Genomic DNA, 20,105 nt, shown 5'->3' on the forward strand with positions numbered 1-20,105 from the left:
CCGAAGAGTTACCCCATTTCTTTTTTCGCGCGGACCAATTGTATAGGCAGCATATATCTCCGCACTGAACTACGCACTTGTGTGTACGACTGACCGATATTATTGCCCCCTTTTTTTTTTTTTTTTTTTTTACCACCAAGAAGTTAGCTCTGCATACATGCGGGGTGAACACATATTTAGGCACCTATGTGCGACATTGCACCCCTCTGATTAGTTTCCACATTTTTTAATTACCCCTACTGGCGGCAATTCCTGCCGCGTTTTATGTGCGCCAACTGCACATCCTTTAATGCGCGAATGCTTTTTTTTTTTTTAATATACAGAGCACATAACGTATGTACGTGTGTGCATATGGCATTCCCCTTCAGTGATTTTACACAGTGGCAGTGGTGTGTGTGCTATTAACCTTAAGTCAGGCTTTTGTGCCACGCCGCTCTCACTTTCACTTTTATCATTTGCATTTTGCGCGCCTGAGTGTTTTTCCATGCGGCTGTACAGTTAGCAGTTGTTGTCGATTTTTATGCGTCGCGCTGTTCGCCGTGTTCGTGATGTTCTCCCTGTTCGCGATGTTCGCCGTGTGTCGCAGTTGATGGCGATTTATGCCAAGTCAGCCGCTTCCTCTCACACGTCATTGCGACAAATTGCCGGCGGCGCGGCGCCATTTTTAGTGACAGGGCCCCATTTTGTTCACCCACTTTTACTTTTCACCATCTGCAAAATGGGCACCCTCTCAAGTTACGCCGTTTAATTTCGAACAGCTGTTTTTTTTATTACTTTTTTTTTTCCTTTTATCATTTTTGCTGCATGGGAAAATAACCTGCAAGGAAACTAATTTGTCCTTTATTCACACGCCATTTAGTCGTATTTAGGTCCCTTCCTCTTACGGGTGCTTCTTAACACCCAATGAATGATTTCGCCAAAGGAGGGGTATTCTCTCCCTTTCCTAATGGTGCATGCCTGAAGGGTGCGCTACTCCCTGTCTACTATTGTGCAACACGACCAGAGGACAACCCTCTTTTTCGCCTTTCCTTTGCAGGCAATAAACATACGTGTGAAACAATTTGTTCATAATTATTTATCCCCATGTTGCGTCCCCCCCAATGTGTGTGCAACTGGGAAAATGGCAAAAAGGGGGTCCATTCGAGTCATGCCAGACCACTGCCTAAACGGCCCCCACTCCACAAAGTTAATACTCACATCGATAATTAACATTTTAACGCTTTATATTTTTTTACTGGCTTTTTTCCGAGTTTTTTTTAAAACATGACGAAAAAAAATTATTCCCAAATAAAGTAGCTATTCCGTTTTGCATTAACAAATCATCAAAATGGAATTTAAAAAAAAAAAAAAAAAAAAATAGTCAGCTAGCTAGCTAGCTAGCCAACCGACGTTAACAGTTAACACATAACACGCGAGAGGCAAAACGTAAATGTGCTTGGAGCATCTCCCATATATAACACAAAAAACTGACGCTAACAACTCGCACGCGGGAAGGCCCACAGCGTTTACAAGGTAGGGATGAATTCGCCCTTGCGAAAAAAAATACAAAGGAAAAATGCGGCGTCCAAATTTGCAACAGGCACCTCCGCCGCCAACCGACCTCTCCCCCCGTCCGAATGAACCGCTCCGGTGAGAAGCACAATTGTTGATGGTGTCCTTTAGGACCGCCCCGAACGTTTTCACGCTGACTGCTGTCCACGCGCGGGGGAAGAAAATAGCTCACGTTCGCGCGTTCGCACGTTCGCACGTACGCACGTACGCATTTCCCACAAGTACTTCCCCAAAACGCTTCTTCCTCCCCCTATTGCCTCATTTGTCCTTTTCGTAAAAATAAAACAACGTCGTTTCCCTATTCATGGACTCCCTCTCCTTGGAAGTGCCCTCAAGAAAGTATTTGTAAATTTTTTTTTCCTTGTTCGTGAGTCCTTCCAGGAAGTACGAATTTAACTTCGTTTTGTTGTTTATTAAAAAATGTATCCTCGTTTTTTCTGCCTTTCTCAAAATGTCATAAAAATTGGTGGAGGGCCATTCATTGACTGGCAACAAATTGCACAGCTCGTATGCGGTTTCGAAATAAAACTGGTTGAACAGCCCTATGGTAACAGACACAGGGTCAAACTTCAGTGTCTCGATGATGTCATAGTAGGAAGGGAACTTTATCTTAATGACATTCTTTTTGTATAACTTTACTGCAAAAAAGAGAGTCAGCCGAATTTCATCTTCTGCATTTAGCTTGTCTTCCCTTAACCCATTTTTATATTCCAAATATGCTTCATTGCTGAGCAGCGACAATCCGTATATGTCAACCAAAGGCACACAAGGAATTTCAACCAAGTCGATGAAACTGAACGGGGTGTTGATGTCTTTTATGATTTCTTCAAACTCTATGAAATTGCTATTTAATTTTATATTTTTTTCTATTTCTTCATTCATTTTTATGGAATGTGTCTAGTGAGCACATGCATGGGGGAATAGGGGATGAGGGGAGTTTCCGTGGTGCGTGCGACCGGGCAAGGTGCATATTCAGGTGGCGGTTCAAGCGAACTGTCAAACGGGCTGGTGCATTTGCGTGCAGCGCCTCTCATTCGATGGGACGTGTAGCATTTCTGTTCGTTTGAAATCATGGTGCGCGGGTGCAGACGATGCAGACGATGCGGACAAAGCGGACGATGCGGACGATGCGAACAACGCAGACGATACGGACGTTTTCTTTATTATGCTAATTTGTGTGGGAAAATAGACTTTTCCTTTGCAGATCGGCGGGCTTGCTGGTCGGTTCGATGGTCGATTTGGTGGTCGATTTGGTGGTCGGTTTGATGGACGGTTTGTTGGTCAGTTTGATGGACGGTTTGATGGTCGGCTTACTGCTCCGTTTGCTGGTCGGCTTCCTGCTCGGCACCTGCGTCACTTTCTCCCCTTCGAATAATATCAACTTCTTCACACAGTAACGCTTACCTGGTTGTGTGCCGACCTGTTCGCGCGTCACCATTTCCAGGCAGTGAAGGCCGGGTGGAGGAGGGGATGCGCCAGACGCGAGCCTATGCTATATGGGGAAGAATGCGTATGCCCCTACACGAGTGTGAGGTGCGCACAAGTCCACATGCGCAGAAGTCTACATGCACACGTTCATGCGTACATTTATGTTTACATTTATGTGTACATTCAATCGTACATTCATCGTGTGGGCGAGCTATGCCATTATGACATAGTTATGGGGCCGTCTGGCAACGTTGCATTTGGGAGCTGCGTTAAAAGCGGCAGAGCGGGGGGAAAGCACCGGTGCGAGCAGGCCGCTAACCCTTTTTACATGGGCCAGCTCTGACACACAGGGAGGCACCCCCTTATGATATCTCTCCGCGTAGTGCGCGTGCGAATCGCCTGCCCGGGTGGAAACGGGATTGTGAAGGGGGAATAAAGGCACAAGCACGAGGATGTACGTGTTTGAACGCGTTTGTACGCGTGTTTGCGCTTGTGTAAGCGTACTTATCCGCTTAACGGGGAAGCGCGCGAATGTGCATACGTACGTACATGCATACAGGCATACAGGCATACAAACATACAAGCATACATATATGCATACATACATACATACATACATACATACGTGCATACTTACGTACATACATGTGTAAATCCGTGCATACGCGCGTGCGCAGGGGAATTGCGACGGCCTTCAAGTCACGAGGGGGGAATCGCAAAATCTCCCATTTGTTTGCAAACCCCATGGAGCGTTTGACGTGGGGCATTGCGCTACCTCGGTATGTGCATTTTCCCGAACAGGAGGCCCCTCTGATTGAAGCAGGGGGCAGGAAGTGAAGAAAAAAAACAAAAAAAACAAAAAAAATAGGAAAAAAGAGGGAAAAAAAATGAAAAAAAACGAGAAAAAAAAAAGCGAAAAAATACGAAAAACACAAACGGGCAATTACCACCCAGGCGCACGCATCCATCTGACTTGACTACGTTTTTTTCACCTCTTGATAGTCGTATGGATCTTGGGGCAAATTCATGTTCAACGCGCGGGCGTGCCACGCGTATGTGTTTCAACAAAAGGATTGACCATCGCGTGCTTACGTACACGTGGGTTTACACCTGCTATGATGGGTTAACCTGTTTACACACGTCAACGTACGTTTGTATGTGCTGAGATGTATCCACGCACTTTCGGAGGTATCCATACCTTTGGGCGCACCCCTCCCTTGTAGGGAAAATCACACCAGCACGTGGTTTCACAGGGTCCCCCACAGAGAGAAGAAGTATTCAACTGGTTAGCGGTGAACAATTGTCTTTTTTTTTTTTTTTTCCTTTTCCCCGTATGGTCATTTTGTTTTTCCCCCCACCAAGTGAACCAACAAAGGGATGAATTTTTCAAAATAAAACAAAAAAAAAACAACCAGGTGTTTGCCGGTCCAGTATGTGAACAGAAAAAAGGGGGCAAATCGTTTTCACAAAAATATGCGCCATTTAAAGGAGCGTAACGCATACGTTCCACATGTATAAGTTTTTTTTTTTTCCCCCCACTTGGTTCCCTCAGCCATTTTTTTTTTACATTTCCCACTTTCCCAAACAAAAAGAGGGGACTCACAAAATTAACGTGCACTTGGGGGACAAACAATAGTAAGCGAGAAAAATCTACATCAACTTACGTTTCGAGAATATTTCAAAAATGTGAAGAAATTTTCACCCGACTTGGGGAAAAAAAAAAAAAATAAAATAAAGGCCATGCGTTACAGAGATAGAGGCAATTTTGCAACTTCCATTTGTATGGACTACAACTTTTGGTGAACATTTTCGTGTGAACGTTTTTGTTCCTCCTTTTCTGCCCATTTTTTGAGGGCCATACGAATTGCAGTCATTTGGCTATATATCCCCAATGCGGCTGGATGTTTCGTGTGGAGTTATATAACCTCTCTTCAGCCCTTTTGCTTTTCCCCTCCCCTCGAGCACCTTCCGCATGGTGAGAAAAGCGCCCCTTAGGAGGATTCCGCCTCACCTCGCAGGCGATTACACTGCGCGGAGTGCATCGTCTCCCCCCGTTGATACCGCTTCCCCCCCCATTGATACCGCTTCCCCACCCGGCAGATGTACTCCCTATGGAAGGAAGTCAGCGAGCAGATAAAAAAAAAAGCGGAGGATTTAAATAACAGCCTTCAAGAATTTAACGCCAGCGGTAGTCACCCTTCAGGGGGGTCCTCCAATGAAGGTAGCGCGCGAAGGCAGGAGAGGGGGACCACACAGGTTCCCTCAGACACGAGCCTAAAAAATTGCCTGCAGGAGAAATTTCACATAATAAACGACAAGTACATCAATGGGAAGGATTTCCCGGAGCTGCAGTATTACAATGAAAAACTGCTCAGTGGGTTTAACAGCTTTAAGCGGATTGTGGGGGATATCTACAAGGATAGGCTGAGCAGCGCGAGTGATGGCCCGGTCAGCGGTGGTGACCCGTTCCGTGGTGATAACCCCCTCCACAGGGATGCCCCCCTCCGAGCGGCTAACGCCGCCAACGCCGCCAACGCCGCCAGCACCGCCAGCACCGCCAACACCGCCAACACCGCCAACACCGCCAACACCGCCAACACCGCCAACACCGCCAACACCGCCAACACCGCCAACACCGCCAACGCCGCGGAGGGGCAGAGGTTCTACCTGTCCAAAATCGTGCCCTGGAAAAAAGGAGACATCATGATTTCCAAAATTTACAGAAAAAAATACGACGAGGGATTCCCCATCAATTTGCCTGACCCAAATTTAAACGCATATGTGTACAAGAAAATTTTAAAATTAAATATCAATCGAAATAAAATTTTGCACACAAATATTTTGCAAAATTATAAGTTCAATTGGAACAAGAAAAAGGAACAAAGTGAAAAGATCCTTCTGGAGGACCCCAATTTGGAAGGAACAAAAAAATTTCTGGTGCCCTTCTACATGTGCGAACTCGATTTCTGGAGGTCCTATTTTTTTAACATTGACATTATATACAACGAAATTGCCGACGATATTTACGAGAGCAGGAGGAATTTCCCCGACGGCGATGGGCCACTGCGATTTGTGCCCCTTCCGTGTGGTCGCCGCGACGAGGAGCGACAGCCCGCAGTGGCCCTAACCCCCCATGCGGTAACCCCCAATGAAGCAACCCCCGCTGAAGTAACCACCGGAGAGGCACACTCACCAAAAGAATTGGGCTTCCCCAAGTTGCAGCTCCCTGCGGAGGAGGCACCAACGAAGTGGGAGCAACACGGGGAAAACTCCAAAAGTGTATGCCGAAAAAAAGACCCGAATGGAGAAGCAATCGAAGCGGAAGTGCATGGCACCTCCAATTTGGCCAGCTTCCAAAGTTTTAATCGCTCCGATTGGTTGACCCATTTAGAAGAGCCGACCAAGAAAAGTGATGCGACCCTTCCAAGAGGCACCGATGGGGAGACTCCCAATTGTAACTCTGCACCCCCACTGTGTAGCAAAAATGATGGGATCGCACCGCAGGATGACCCCTTTCAAATGACAAGGACCCAAATTAACGGACTGAACATTTACATGGACAATGATATCTTCGTAAACCTTCGAGACAAATCGGAAGCGTTCGGTGGGCTGTTGGGGGACAGCAAGGGAGACGAGGAGAAGGTTAAGAGGGAGGAGTGCCCAGGAGGTTACCCCAATTTAGAATTCGTTGGCCACTCGTTAGAGGCGTCCTTTAAGGGGGCGTCTAACGAAAGGGAAGACGAAAAAGAGGGAGGCAGTACCGTCTCGCATAGCAGAACGGGGGACACCACCAAAGTGGATGATGCCGCTGGGGGGGATAATCCCGTCGAAGGGGGCCAACCGATTAATGATCAGCCAGACTCTCTAACCATTTCGAATTGCAATATAAAATTTTTGGATCTTATTGAAGAGCAAAATGAAGAGGCCTTTAGTTTGGGGAAGCAAGACGGGGGAGAAGTCGGCGGAGGAGTCAGCGGAGGAGTCGGCGGAGAAGCCGGTTCCGCGTCTCGCGATGAGGTGGAGCGTGTGGCAGCCGAGGAGGGCGCGCCCGCTAGTGAGAAGTGGAATGGCCCAGGAGACGCCGCTGAGGTTGGTGTGCATGATGGGGTGGGTGAGCAGTTGGAGGAAGGGGAAGGAAAAGAGGCAGGCAAAGAGGACGACAAAGAGGAAGACAAAGCGGAAAACAATCAGCATGCAGAACAGTACGACGACGAACAGGACAACCATCATGCAGAACGGTGCGATGAAGCGGACGAGGGAGGGGAGAAGGAAAAAGAGGCCGCCCATGCCAACCTGAACGAAGCGGAAACGAAGGAAGAACTGGACGAGTGTGTGCTCCCCGAGCAGGAGGTTGCACCGGCCGATGACCCGAATGTTGCAGAGGAACTGCCTCTTACCCTTCAAGTGGGTGAATCAAACGACCGCAAAGGACTGCTTAGTGACGAAGGGGGAGACCAAACATGCCTACAAGATAACTTAACAGATGATCCCCTGACTGTCCCGCTAAATCAGTGTAACACAATGAATGATGACAGCAGGAAAGGGGATGAAGGTGTAGACCCCGTGATGAACATTACCAAAAATTCAAACGCAGTTGAGGACAGCGTGGCTGGGGAAGAAAAGGCTAATGCCTCCTGCCATCGGGGGGAGGAACCCCTACATGGTGACGCCGAAGAGGGGGAGATGCCCTGCCAAGAGAACTGCACCGAGGGGGGGACCACCGAGGAGATCGGCGATTGGAAGAAGGAGGGAACTGTTGAGCAGATAAACGGGTTGGTCAACGGGGTGGCCGAGGGGACCGCTCAGCAGATGAACGGATTGACCAAGGAAGGAACCTCTGAGCAGATCAGCCGATTGACCAACGGGTTGTCCAGGGAGGGAACCGCCGAGCAGATCAACGACTGGACCGCTGAGTGGACCTCCGAGTGGACCGCCGAGTGGTCCGCCGACTGGGCAAACACGTCGATGCCCCCCACCCCCAGCCACACTACTGCAAAGCAGAGTAGCCAAATTGAAAAGCAAAACGGTATCACCGTTGAGGTAGAGTCACACGGAGAATCCCCCAAGAGCGAAAAGGGAGACACGAAAAAGACACGAAAAGAATGCGATTTGAACCTTGACGAGTTAAATTTTACAGACGTTCTTGAATTTGACATAGACTCCAACAAGTTCAACGCAGAAGAGCTGGAGGAATTTGAAAAGGACCTCCTGAATGCGTAGCGGTGGGGGAGGGGAAGAAGAAGGCACTCTTCATTTGGGGAAGGCTTCTCAAATGTGCGGCGAATTTGCATCCTTTTAAAGGCAGCTTTTATTTTGTGATTTTATGACTTTGTGATTTTGTGATTTTTTTTTACGCAACACTGCGTGGGGAGTGTTTACACGGTTGTGTTTGGCCACCTCTTTGGGCAAGCCGGAGGTGCCATCACCATCACACAAAAGGTGTGCCCCGCGCGTTTAGACCCGTGTAGTGGGCCATCCCAAGGCCGCTAAAATGGCATACGTAGCCGCTTCTTCATTCGCTCCTTCATGCGTAAAGGCGCACACGTGTGAACTCCCCCGCTGTTTGATTCTTTCCCTTTTAAGTGACGAAACGTATTTGCAAATGGCGCGGCGTGACAAATGGTCTGACCGGAGGACGTGTGTTTGTTTGTTTGCTAGATTGCTTGTTGGCTTGCTTCCTTGTGGGGGGCGAAAGCTGCCGAAGGGGAGCGGCGGATCAACACGTTGTGCCGTTGTGCTCCAAAAAAATGGACGAAAAAAAAAAAAAAAAAAAAAAAAAAGAGGTACAAAAGAGGCCTAAAAGGGGCACAAAAGAGGCCTAAAAGAGGCATAAAAAAGGCCCAAACGTGGGGCACCCAAAGCGCTGATATTTCACAAGCTCATTCATTGTGGCTTCTTCCCCGGTGGGGCGGACAGCCACTCGGGCAACTGCGCACTAGTGGGGGTGCGCCTTCCCTCCCTAGCACTCATTTGGCGAAGGGCCGGCCGCAAATCTTAGTGCGCAGAAAGTCCAGAATAAAGGCAAACCTGGATCTCCACGTGAGGAGCAGCTGTATGTACACCATTTTCCAGAAGGTGAAGGAGAAGAGGCCTCCCCTAATTTCGAAAAAGGGGAGGTGAGCGACCACCTGGTGGTTGCCTATGTAGGCAATGGACCCTTTCCACTTCTCCACAAACGAAGGGAAGTGATTCTCATCGGCCTTCTTCTCCACGAGGGTATTAAAAAGATTAGACAAAAAATAGGCCTCCTGTTTAGCATTCTGAGCAGTAGGAGTAGGCGACTTGTAATTCTGGTCTATCTGTTTGAGGTACTCCCAAAATTGCTGCTTATCCATTTGGGCCCTTTTATTTTTCCTGTAGTCCCATTTGGATTGACTAACTTGGGGAAACTTTTTAGACAATTCACTGGCCTTTGATTTGAGCAAATCGGATGAGAAGGTCGTGGAGGAGGAAGAAAAATGATGCAACACGTCATTCAAATGTTCGTGCAGCTGGAGAGGCTGTATCTTTTTACAATCCCCAATGGCGTAAATATTTTTTTGCCTAATTCCGATAACGGCTAGGTGTCCATTTACGTTCAAAATTTTATTATTAACTTGTTCAGGTATTTTTTTCAAAAAATTGGTAATAAGCGGAGTTTGAGCAAGTCCACTGGCCCAAATGAGAATGCCATAGGGGATGTGTTTCCTCTCTTCATTTGTATCCACACTAGACTGCACGCATATGTTATGCTCATCCACCTCCGTTACGTAGTAGTTGGTGAGTACGTTTATGTTTGAGCGGCGGAATGTTTTTCGGGTAAAATCTGAAATGTTTTGGGTAAAGGTGGGGAGTAGGTTGTTCCCCCCTTCTATAATACTCACAGATATGAATGGGAAGATACTTTTATACTTCCTTTTGACATCTTTATTAATGAAATCGGCGAACTCTCCTGCAACTTCCACTCCTGTGGGTCCCCCCCCTACCACCACGATGTGTAAAAGTTTTTTTTTTTCTTCATTTGAAATTCTCTCCGTGGAGCAAATGCTCAGTATATCTAGGAACCTCCTGCGGATGTTAATCACCCCCTGGATATCCTTTACAAAAAAGGCGTACTTTTCAACCCCTTTAATGTTAAAGGAGTTTGTCTTAGCCCCAACCGATATGATTAAATAGTCGTAGGAAATCTTCACTTCATTATTTTGGTTGTCTCTACAGATGACTTGTCTCTCTTCGGGAACAATATCTGTGCATTCCATTTGCAGGTAACTTCCTGAGGATCCCTTTTTTCTTAAAAAAGTGGAAATATTTTCTGTACATACTTTGGCACTTAGGGTCCCACTACACAGACAGGGCAGCAAGGGGGTGAAGGTGAAGTAACTCCTCGGGGAGATTAGCGTCACGTCGTATTTCTTAAAATCTATGCTTATAAAAAAGTGAATGCCTCCCCACCCAGACCCCAAGATCACCACCTTTTCCTTTCCCCCTTTGTAAATCCTGCTCGTGCTAATTTCTCGCTTGTTCTCGCACAGGCACTTCACGTTTTTCACCGCGCTCTGTACGCCATTCTGCCGGACCTTCAGCGACATAGTTGGGGGGCAGCTGGGGGGGGAGCTGAGGTACCAGGGTGCCTTTTAAAGCGGCCCGAGAGACACTTCTCCACAGCGCGGCAACGCCCCTAGGTGGATGCGCAAGCAATGAAAGGGGTTTCAAAGGGGGCACCAAAAAGGGGTTTCAAAGGGGGCTCCAAAAGGGGCTACAAAATGGACAAAAAAAAATTCGCAAATCCTCGCAGAAGCGCTAGTGGGACCCTTTTCCTAACTTTGCGAGGTGACGCAAATCTTCATTTCGGCTGGCAGCGGGGGCATGGTGCGTGGCTGGCGAGCACACAGAAGGAGAGGTAAGCGCGCCGGTATGTAAGCCCATATACACGCATGCAGGTACGCCTGTATGTAAGCCCATATGTACAGATGCACGTACGTCTATATGCACGCACGTCTACATGCACGCTTGCTCACACCAAGCCTCGCTTAAACCGCGGGAAATGAGCCAAGTACGTACGCATTTAAGGCTTTTCCGGGGGACTACAAAAAAAAAAAAAAAAGGGGGTTCTCCTAACCCTCCGCAGAAGAGCTACATAGTGGGGCGAAAATTGGCCGTCGCTTCTCAACACGATCGCAGGTGGGGGAGCATCCGGGTTGGTACACGCGCAGTTCATGCAGTTCATGCAGCTCATGCAGCTCATGCAGCTCATGCAGTTCGTGCAGCTCATGCAGTTCGTGCAGCTCATGTACTGTTGCATCCCTCCTCCAGTGAGTGCACATGTTCCCCTATGTGCGCTGTCAAATAGTTACACCCGCGTGTGAGCAGCTGCCCATTTGGACTCTCCCATAACTCAGCGAAATGTAGTCACCAAGCTTGGTAAAAAAAAAATAACAAAGGCAGAGAAAACCCCCGCGTCAGCTGTTTTTTTAAAAAATGCGGAACTGTACCCAATTGAGCGGCCAGATGTGGGGTGTTACATTTTCCGTTTGCACGACGAGCAGATGTAAATTATTTTCAAACTTTTTTTTTTTTCTTCTTTTTTCCCCACTCCTCGGGAAAAAAAATCATCCAACAGGTTAAATAAAATCCTATTCGATGCTGCATAAGAACATGTGCACTTCAGTTCGATTTGCATACATTTTGCGCACAAAATAGAGTACACTTGTGCGTGATCCTTTTATGTTTTTTTTTTTTTTTTTCCCCTTTTGTTGAAAGACTAGGTAAAAAGGAGTAGCCACGGGGCCAACGCACCCCAGAAGCGCAGCGTTTTTTGTTCGCTTCATGGGATAACCCTCTTTGCAAAAAAAGGGAAAAAAAAATGGTGATGATTATTTTTTAAAAACAAAGTTGTAAATAATGCGATAAAGCTAAGCCGGGTCAGCAAAAGGAAAAAAAAAAAAAAAAAAAAACATACACACGTGGGGGGTGTATAAAAAATAAAAGCATAAATAACCATCGTGTACAAAAAAATAAATCTCCGTTTAAGCAGTTGTGTAAATAACTCTGCCTGCTAAAAGCGTCCCATGAATTTGCATTTCCCCGTTGCCATCTTTTTTTTTTTTTTTTTTTTTTCCCTGTACTTACGGATGATATGCACTTTCATCCACACTGCTCTCTCACCCACTCCAAATCCCACTTTCCGGAAAGCAACTTTTCTCCCCTACGCATGCGCAACATCATGTGGGCGAACAAAATCCTGTGCGTCTACCCCTAGTCCTTCCTTATGCTCAAAATGGGCCGCACTGGGGGTGGCAATTAACCAGCTGGGCAAATCCGTTCAGGCATACGAGCGTAGCCTGGATGGGGCGCGAGCTACTGAGGATAAGACGCGGGGACCCACCAATAAAAAAACGATAAACGGCATACGGCAAATGGCAGACGACAAACGGGAAAAGGCAAACGGCAAACGGCAAACGATACTTACAGCGGAGGGGTGCGTGTTGCCCACTTATGTTCATTTTCACAGCAAGTTTTTTGGCACGCCAAAAAAAGAGTGCATATTCACGCCGCACACCGGCGTGCACTAGTCGAAGGTAAATGCTAATTTACAAACTCAAATAAACTGTAACGGTGCCCCGTCCTATGGCCGTGCGGGTTATCTGTTTTTTCTCCAGTGGGCCTACGGGTGCCGTAAAACGGGTTCCTCATTTTTTTTTTTTTTTTGGAGATCTGTGGGGGGCTCACCCGTAGGTTTGCTATATATGCGTGTACAGGGGTGCTATACAAGGTTTTTTTTTTTTTAAAAAAGAATAGGGTCCCCTTGCTGACGGGGCTTCCGCTGAGGGTCATTCCGTTTTGCATAAACATGCACGTGTGCGGGGTTAGCGGTTAGCGGTTAGCGATTAGCGGTTCGTAGGTCAGATTTGCGATTAGCTGTTAGCGGTTCGTAGGTCGGATTTGCGGTTAGCTGCTCCCGGTTAGGATGCTCGCTTATCGGTCAGTAGCTCAAATTCACGGCTCCGCATGTGGGTCGCTTCCACTTGGCTCCCTCCAGTAGCGCAGTGCCCCTTCAGTCCTTGGGCCTAAACTCCATGGCCTGCTTCTTGACCTTCTTTTCGTACGAGTCTCTGTCCTGCTGGTAGAGCAGAAAGGGCTCCGCTTGTGCAGGCGAATTCGGGTTGGGGTTATCCAGCAGGTCCTATGAAAGCGGCGAGGGGGGAGATCCGTCACTGTGATGGCTAACAAGGGGGAAGCAACACACACGAATAGGGCTCTCCTCTACCCATGGAGGATCAAAACAACATGTGTGAAGCGCTTCGCAGGTGCGACTGAATTACCTGGATGCCCAACAGTATTTGCTTAATCGTTATGGAGGGCTTCCAATCCTCATCTTCGTTTAGGATAGACAAGCATACCGTTCCTGTGGTGGGGTGAGAGGTACGTTGTGAAGGTGAGTCATCCGAAGGGGGGCATCGCCACAGGGTTATCATATATAGGGGTGTATAAGGGGAGATGATCTATTTTCTCTCCCTTTTTTTTTTTGCCCCCCCTACCTGATGGGTAAATATTCGGGTGGAATAACACCGTGGTGAACTTGCACTTAGGGGGCTTGCTCGGGTAGTCCTCCGTGAACTCCATAGTCAGGGGGAATTCGCCTCCTTCCCACAGACCTCCCTGGAAAGAGGGAAGATTGGCGAAAGCATATTCAATTGTTTAATGGAAGGTGAGAGGTCCCACACGGGGTAAAAGGGTCTACCCGTATGACCACCAGGAGGGTAGACCCTCACGCAGGTGGCGCCACATGATGAGGTACCTTCTTGCCGGGTATTTTGCAAATCCATTTCATAATGTCGAGGCCCTTCCCATCACTCATGGGGCTATACTTGGCTGAAAAACCAGCGGGGTGGTCCTTCCTCCATTCCGCCCGTTCCTGTGCTAACCTCTTCTTCGCAATAGACATTTTTTTTTTTTACACTCAAAAGGGAAATTTGAAAGCGAATCAGCAGGTTCTTTCTTCCGTGTGTATGTCTTTTTTTTAGTTTAACTTTTCCGCTTCGTTCGTGCTACTGATTGGGTATATCCGTTGGGGCGGCACCTTTTCGTGGTTTGGGGGGGTGGACCAGTCAGGTTTGGCGCTTGGTTTGGTACAGGTGTGTAAAAGGTGATCTTTTTCCTCTTCCGCTTTCTCTTCCTCTTCCGTTTCCGCTTCCTATTCCTCTTCCGCTTCCTCTTCCTATTCCTTTTTTTTTACATATAATGTGGCCCCCTTTTTGCGTGAGCCCCTTGTTCTGTCACCTGACCGAGCAGCTGCGTTTATCTTGTGTTACTCTACGTTGGGGGGGGGGTAATTCAAAAATGGGGAAGTCCAAACGGAGGGGGGTGTCTTCGCAGGACATCCACAACAAAAAGGTTTAGCGGTGGAAAAACAGTCACTTTGGAGTGTCCCCACAGGTAGTAGGAATAACTCCCGGTAGAATTTTATGAAGATGAAAGTCGATACGGTTTTTTCTCCCCCTCATGGGGGACCAAAAGGGACTCAACTAATTTGGCTTAACTCTCCTCTTTACCTCTTCAAACGCGGGAAGAAATGTCGTATGGAAGAGAGGTACGCTGGGGGGGGAGCGGCATAACAAAAGCAGGCGGAAAAAAAAAATAAAAAAATAAAAAAATAAAAAAGTAAAAAAAATAAATAAATCAAGTGTATTATCAATTTTAAGGGGAGGAACAAAAAGGGATGCAAACGAGAAGGCAGTAAATGAGAAGCATACAAACGGGAGAGCGTACAAACAGAAGTGAAAGAAAAAAAAAAAAAAGGAAAAGAGGAAAAATGAAAAGAGGTAAAAAAAAGAAAGAAAAAGAAAGAAAAAGAAAAGAAAAAGAAAAGAAAAAGAAAAACGAATGGAGAGCGAGGCGCCAAACTTGTACCATTTATCGAAGCCGTGGAGAGGGATGCTGTGGAAGCGTTTGAAGCGGACGCGGGGTTTTGTGTGGACGCGTGGGGGAGCGAAATGGGGCAAGCCAGCTCGGGAAGACGAACATTTGGAAGAAGCCCCCCCTACAGCCAGTCACTTTGTAAATTCGCACCGGGAGGGAGCCAATAAAAGGAGAATCCTTTGGAAGTAAAAATCTTTTTGAAATATGTGCGAGGAGGATGAACCAGGCGAAGGGAACCATGCGGAGATGCTCCAATAGAAGATGAACCTATCGAAGATGGAGCAACCCTAGCTGGATTTAGCAAAGGCCAACCGCTTCAGGCCAACCGCTTCAGGCCAATCGCTCCAGGCCAACTGCTCCAGGCCAACTGCTCCAGGCCAACTGCTCCAGGCCAACCGCTCCAGGCCAACCGCTCCAGGCCAACCGCTCCAGGCCAACCGCTCCAGGCCAACCGCTCCAGGCCAACCGCTCCAGGCCAACCGCTCCAGGCCAACCGCTCCAGGCCAACCGCTCCAGGCCAACCGCTCCAGGCCAACCGCTCCAGGCCAAACAGCTTATGCCCCATCGGGGGAAAAAGAAACGCGCAAGAGAACCCCGCTGCCACGCCTGTAGAGAGAGCAGTCCCCGAAATGGCGAGGCGGCGAAGCGGTGCAGGGGCTATCTGCAGTATGCAGCCATCCCCGAGGAGGGAACTCTAACATGCCGCTTCACATGGACTGAAAAAGAAAAAAAAAAAAAAAGCATCTTAAAGCGATGCATAGAATTTTTGCCAAACAGGTGTATCATCATGATCATCATTTTTTTTTTTTTTTTTTTTTTTTTTTCTTTTTCTTAACATATGGCGAATTTCCTTTTTTTGTGAAAAATGACCCCCGTTGAGGGTAACACATGTTAGGCCTTCCCCCCAAAGCAAGGCAGCTCCTCTTTGGGAATTCTCCACTGCGCGATTGCCAGGGGGTGTACGTATATGCACGTATGTACGGGCCTATGAGTACGCTATCTTGTGAGCCCCCATATATGCTACTTCGCCATGGTGAAAATGCAGCGACATGCGGTGAGGAATATAAGTACACCACACATTTGTAGTGACTGCCTTGGATGAAGTCAGCCCAATGCAGATGCGCATCATTGCATGTGTCTACGTGTTTTTTTTTTTTTTTTTTTTTTTCCCCCACGTAAGCTCACCTTTTTAACCTGTTTGAGGGGGCCCAAATGGGGAGAAGTGCAAGCGGCGAAACGAACTCAAGTGTTAAGATAAACGCCTACCAGCGAGAAAGACACGCGGAGAAGGTGCACTTCCCAGTTATGCCCATGCTAGGGGGAGGGGGGACGAGCCAAGTTAGAGCAACGGGATTTATTCTCCACAGATTTGAATGACGCAAAGGAGAGGCACCATCGTACGCGAGTTCATACTGTGTAATGCCTCCCAAAAAAAAAAACACTTTATCGTTTTTTTTTTTCTTTTTTTTGTAGCGAAAAATTCCCCGCTTGGGAATGAGAAGGCGACGCGACAGCTGTGTGTGTCAGCGCTGCTGTTCGGCCCCCCACGCGTTCGAGGAGGGGGAGCGGTTAGTGGGTAGCAGTTCGCGGTTCGCGGGTAGTGGTTGGCCGCTAGTCCGCTAATCAGTCACGCTGCCACGACGCTGCCACCCCCCCCAGGATGAACTCCTTCTTCTGCGAAGACACGAAGGAGGAAGAACAGCTCCTCCAGAAAATCATCAAAGTGAAGGAGGACACCCTGCCCGGCGTCATCCTGGAGATACTGACGAACAAATGTCTCTCCAAGAGGGGGCCAAAGGGGGAGCAAGCCAAAGTCAAAGTGGAGCCCCACTTTTCGGGGGACTCCCTCTTGAGGAATGAAACCCACGATGGGTGGGCCGACCAGGCGCAGCTAGCCAAAAAGGGGGAGCAAAAAAATGTCCCACCTGCTAACTACGAAATGCTAAACGTCCAACCTGCTCACCGCCAACTGCTGAGCGCCCCGCTGGACACGAACGTCTTCTCCTTCCACCTGAAAAAGAACGGACGTGTAAACGCAGACACCTTTTTTATCCCCTATAAAAGCGAAAAGGATGAAGACGTCATAAGGGAGTACACGTATAGCTACAGCTACTACGACGTGTATAGCCCGAGCATCGAGCGGACCAACAAGCTCTTTCACGCGAATAATGGCCCGGTGTGTGGTGCTGCACGAGGGGAGGAGGGAATGATTCACCAGAAGGAGGTTCAAATAAAACAGGAGAAGGAAGACGCAGAGGGAGAGGAAGATCAATTACCTCCAGACGGATTTGCCGAATGGACCATAAAACAAAGTGAGACAACGGAAGACGAAACGGGGGGAGAAACTCCAGCAGAAGGATTGCCCCTCCTTACAAATGAAAAACTCCCTTGTAAAGCAAAAAATTTGGAAAAATTTCTGGTTCATTTTAGGGGCAGATTATTCATCGGGTGTAATCTGGTCTATTCTCACTTCAAGTGCAAGACATTTCTTGGCACCATACAGGGTAGGGAGTTGGACGAAGGGGAGACCACCACACAGGGAGAAAACGATCTACACTTTGTTAAAAAAGAAATACAAACGTATAACTTAATTGAGAGTGCCACTTATTGGAAACAGGATGAGTATCCCGATGTGTCCGATGCGAACGTGCAGAAGTTTCTCTTCTTGACGGTCGTGCCGGCGCTGTGCGATTACGCGGAGGAGGAGCCCGCCGATGTGCTCTTTTAGCGTGGTGAAGAGGCGTACAGTGAAGGGGTGCGCTGTGAAGGGGGGCGAAGAGGCCTACTGTGAAGAAGTACACCGTGAGAGGTACCCCGTGAACGCTTCGCGAACGCGTCGCGAACGGTCCCCCCCCGTTGTACTTGAGTGAATGGCCGTTCAGCCCACCCCCTCGTCCTCAACTTGAAGAGAGCCAGCGTACAGGGAGACCGCCTTACGCGATAGGTAAACCCCTTTGTTGGTAATGCGCTTCACATTAAGAGGGGGATCTGCTTCATGCGTCGGACTGTCCCTCCAATTGGGGAGTGGCCGCTCCGCTTCACCGCCATCACTGCCGCCCTGCTCCACCTCGCCCCCCCGTGCACGAAAAACGAAACGCAGGTGGGAACAAAACACACGCGAGTAAATGCCCAGCTCGCTAAAGCTGTTGACTAGAATGAGCAAGCATTTGGTGGTGGACGTGTCAAGTGGGGCTTCCATTTTTTGCAAGAGATTTTCGCTCCTTTTCACTATCATACACGTTGTGTCGTTTTTAATTCTCCTCTTCGATAGGACGTACGCCGCTATGGCTAGGTGGTGGAGAGTGGCCTGGTCAATCTGCTTGGCAAAATATATTTGAAACAGTTGATAGGCGTCCTCGTGGGAGATGCCAAGTTTGGCGTAGCAATAGAGGACATTGCAGAGGGTGGAAATGTTCATTCGCCTGGCCATGAGGATGAACTTTGCGTTTAGACTGTCCAGCAGGTGCTTGCTCGGCGAGGTATGCCCGCCGCTGGGGGGGGCTCTACTGGGAGAGGCACCGCCAACCGGATTAGGAGCAACGTCGCCTGTCACAGTGGTAGAAGCAATGCCTGCCCAGCCCAACTTGACCATGCCGCCCAGGATGAAGCTCAGCTGCTGCTCATCGCACGAGTGCACCTTCTTCTCAACTTGGCGAAAGACGGCGGAGACGTAGCCCGGCTCGGGGACTCCCAACTTGATGAACCCATTGATGATTAGAGACAGGTGTCTAATCGTGGCTAGCTGGATCTTCCTAATCGTTTCCTCAAAAATGATTTTTAAAAACTCTCTAGGAACTTCAAACCAAACTCTACAGCACGCATTGATTATGAGGGAGAGCGACTGGGTGTTCATTTTGCCCACTTCTTTTGTTACCTCCAAGAGTATTGAGAGAAACATGCTCTTCAGCTCTTCCGTCTGTTGGCTTCGTGCGCCCTGTGGGGGTTTCCCACCGTTTAATGCAATTTCTACGACGTTATTTTGACCCCCGTCGAAGCTACATTTCGGTTTGGTATCGTCTCGCTCCCATCGGGGGAGGCCTCCCTCCCGCAGGAGCATCTCCTCGTCCATTTCGGCCAGCACACTCTGGTGGTACGCACAGTTGTGCATGTCTCCCTCGATGTCGCTTTCGTCCCCCTGCCTGGGGGGACTCCCCAAGTGAGTCACAGTACTTAAGCATGGGGTTATTTTTGGTGTCCGGGGGGTTTTCTCCTTAGGGGGGGAAGCACCCGTGTGGGCTACCCCCTCTTCCTCCTCCCCACTGCCATGCATTAGCGTAACTACGTCCCTGTGCTGCTCTCCATAGGGGTTGCTCACCTGGTCCCGCTCCCCCCCTCCTTGTATGTAAATTCTCCCCAGCTTGCTTCTTTCAACTTGCAAAAATTCGGGAGTCGGCTTGGTGACCTGGGAGAAGCAGTTGAGCAGCATAGCCAGCCCCTGCGGGGTAAAGGACTTCCTACACTTGGCATAATTGGTCAGAACAAAAATGAGAAGCTTCAAAGTCAGTTCGCGAAATGAAGAATCGTTGCAATGTTTAGAAAAGGCATTTAAAGTTACAATCAGTGGAAAGGCATTAGAATTGTCTCCAACAGGAAGCTTCAAAAATTGCAAAAGAATTAACTCAAATAATTTTCTATCAAAATAATTTAACGCATTTAAAGAATGGCAAATATGCGCACAGGCTAGCATGTCCATTTTATGTACATCTCCCTTTTTTATCTTTTCAGTAAATTTTAAAATTATTTTTACGTCGCGATAATTCACTTTTGAATATGCCTGGAGTATTCTTCCCATTTCTTTGATGTTGAAGGTGTTAATTATTTTGTTTGCTCTTTCGCTTAGCCTCTCCCAGGTGATCCGGTCGTATGGACCCTCATTGGACACCCGCTCGATCGTCTTCGTAATTCTGCTGTGACTCATCCAGGGGATGCCCGCCAACGTGTCATGCGAGACGGACCTCCTCCTTATTACATAAACGGGCAGTATGTGTGCCTCCTTCTTAATTATTCGAAGGAGCGCTCTACACGCCGACGTCGTCATCGTGCCTGCGCGAGTTGGAAGCAGTAGGAGGAGGCCACACGGTGGCAGCCACGCGAAGAAAAAGGAACACACGCATTGATGAGCACATATACCAGGTGAATCTCGCGTGAGCACTCATCCGCCAAGCATTCAGGCACAAAAAAAAGCAAAAAATAAAAACACCTTTCTGGCACACGCGCGGGGTCGATTT

General features: G+C 48.3%; 7 protein-coding genes across 7 annotated transcripts, besides 9 other annotated features; 2 read left to right on the forward strand and 5 right to left on the reverse strand.

Annotated features, from left to right (window-relative positions):
• Positions 1-1,809: 1,809 nt before the first annotated feature.
• Positions 1,810-2,433, reverse strand: PVX_099165 (hypothetical protein, conserved; the record flags this gene model as incomplete). The annotated part of the gene is made up of 1 exon (XM_001614633.1): positions 1,810-2,433. One exon carries the CDS (start codon positions 2,431-2,433, stop codon positions 1,810-1,812), a length of 624 nt encoding a protein of 207 aa, XP_001614683.1.
• Positions 2,434-2,438: 5 nt separating this feature from the next.
• On the reverse strand, positions 2,439-3,075 carry PVX_099170 (hypothetical protein). Its single transcript, XM_001614634.1, has one exon. The coding sequence runs from the start codon at positions 2,987-2,989 to the stop codon at positions 2,720-2,722; it is 270 nt and encodes an 89-aa protein (XP_001614684.1). The 5' UTR covers positions 2,990-3,075; the 3' UTR covers positions 2,439-2,719.
• A 1,713-nt stretch (positions 3,076-4,788) lies between these two features.
• Positions 4,789-4,813: a microsatellite.
• Positions 4,814-5,079: 266 nt separating this feature from the next.
• On the forward strand, positions 5,080-8,199 carry PVX_099175 (hypothetical protein, conserved; the record flags this gene model as incomplete). The annotated part of the gene is made up of 1 exon (XM_001614635.1): positions 5,080-8,199. One exon carries the CDS (start codon positions 5,080-5,082, stop codon positions 8,197-8,199), a length of 3,120 nt encoding a protein of 1,039 aa, XP_001614685.1.
• Positions 5,202-5,223: a microsatellite.
• A 746-nt stretch (positions 8,200-8,945) lies between the features above and the next one.
• On the reverse strand, positions 8,946-10,547 carry PVX_099180 (NADH dehydrogenase, putative; the record flags this gene model as incomplete). The annotated part of the gene is made up of 1 exon (XM_001614636.1): positions 8,946-10,547. The coding sequence occupies one exon, from the start codon at positions 10,545-10,547 to the stop codon at positions 8,946-8,948; it is 1,602 nt and encodes a 533-aa protein (XP_001614686.1).
• A 1,428-nt stretch (positions 10,548-11,975) lies between these two features.
• Positions 11,976-12,025: a microsatellite.
• A 124-nt stretch (positions 12,026-12,149) lies between these two features.
• Positions 12,150-12,205: a microsatellite.
• A 193-nt stretch (positions 12,206-12,398) lies between these two features.
• Positions 12,399-12,470: a microsatellite.
• Positions 12,471-13,012: 542 nt separating this feature from the next.
• Positions 13,013-13,903, reverse strand: PVX_099185 (ubiquitin conjugating enzyme, putative; the record flags this gene model as incomplete). Its single annotated transcript, XM_001614637.1, has 4 exons — positions 13,013-13,141; positions 13,281-13,363; positions 13,497-13,617; positions 13,757-13,903. 4 exons carry the CDS (start codon positions 13,901-13,903, stop codon positions 13,013-13,015), a joined length of 480 nt encoding a protein of 159 aa, XP_001614687.1.
• Positions 13,708-13,767: a microsatellite.
• A 2,281-nt stretch (positions 13,904-16,184) lies between the features above and the next one.
• Positions 16,185-16,287: a microsatellite.
• A 250-nt stretch (positions 16,288-16,537) lies between these two features.
• PVX_099190 (hypothetical protein, conserved) lies at positions 16,538-17,605 on the forward strand (the record flags this gene model as incomplete). The annotated part of the gene is made up of 1 exon (XM_001614638.1): positions 16,538-17,605. The coding sequence occupies one exon, from the start codon at positions 16,538-16,540 to the stop codon at positions 17,603-17,605; it is 1,068 nt and encodes a 355-aa protein (XP_001614688.1).
• Positions 17,401-17,423: a microsatellite.
• Positions 17,606-17,755: 150 nt separating the features above from the next.
• PVX_099195 (hypothetical protein, conserved) lies at positions 17,756-19,915 on the reverse strand (the record flags this gene model as incomplete). The annotated part of the gene is made up of 1 exon (XM_001614639.1): positions 17,756-19,915. One exon carries the CDS (start codon positions 19,913-19,915, stop codon positions 17,756-17,758), a length of 2,160 nt encoding a protein of 719 aa, XP_001614689.1.
• Positions 18,015-18,074: a microsatellite.
• Positions 19,916-20,105: the final 190 nt, after the last annotated feature.

The sequence above is a fragment of the Plasmodium vivax genome, chromosome 7 (genome assembly GCF_000002415.2).
Source record: "Plasmodium vivax chromosome 7, whole genome shotgun sequence".
NCBI lineage: Eukaryota > Apicomplexa > Aconoidasida > Haemosporida > Plasmodiidae > Plasmodium > Plasmodium vivax.

Coding starts and splice junctions, on each gene's coding strand:
- PVX_099170 (XM_001614634.1), bottom strand. CDS start 2,989: ATGGTGACGCGCGAACAGGTCGGCACACAACCAGGTAAGCGTTACTGT.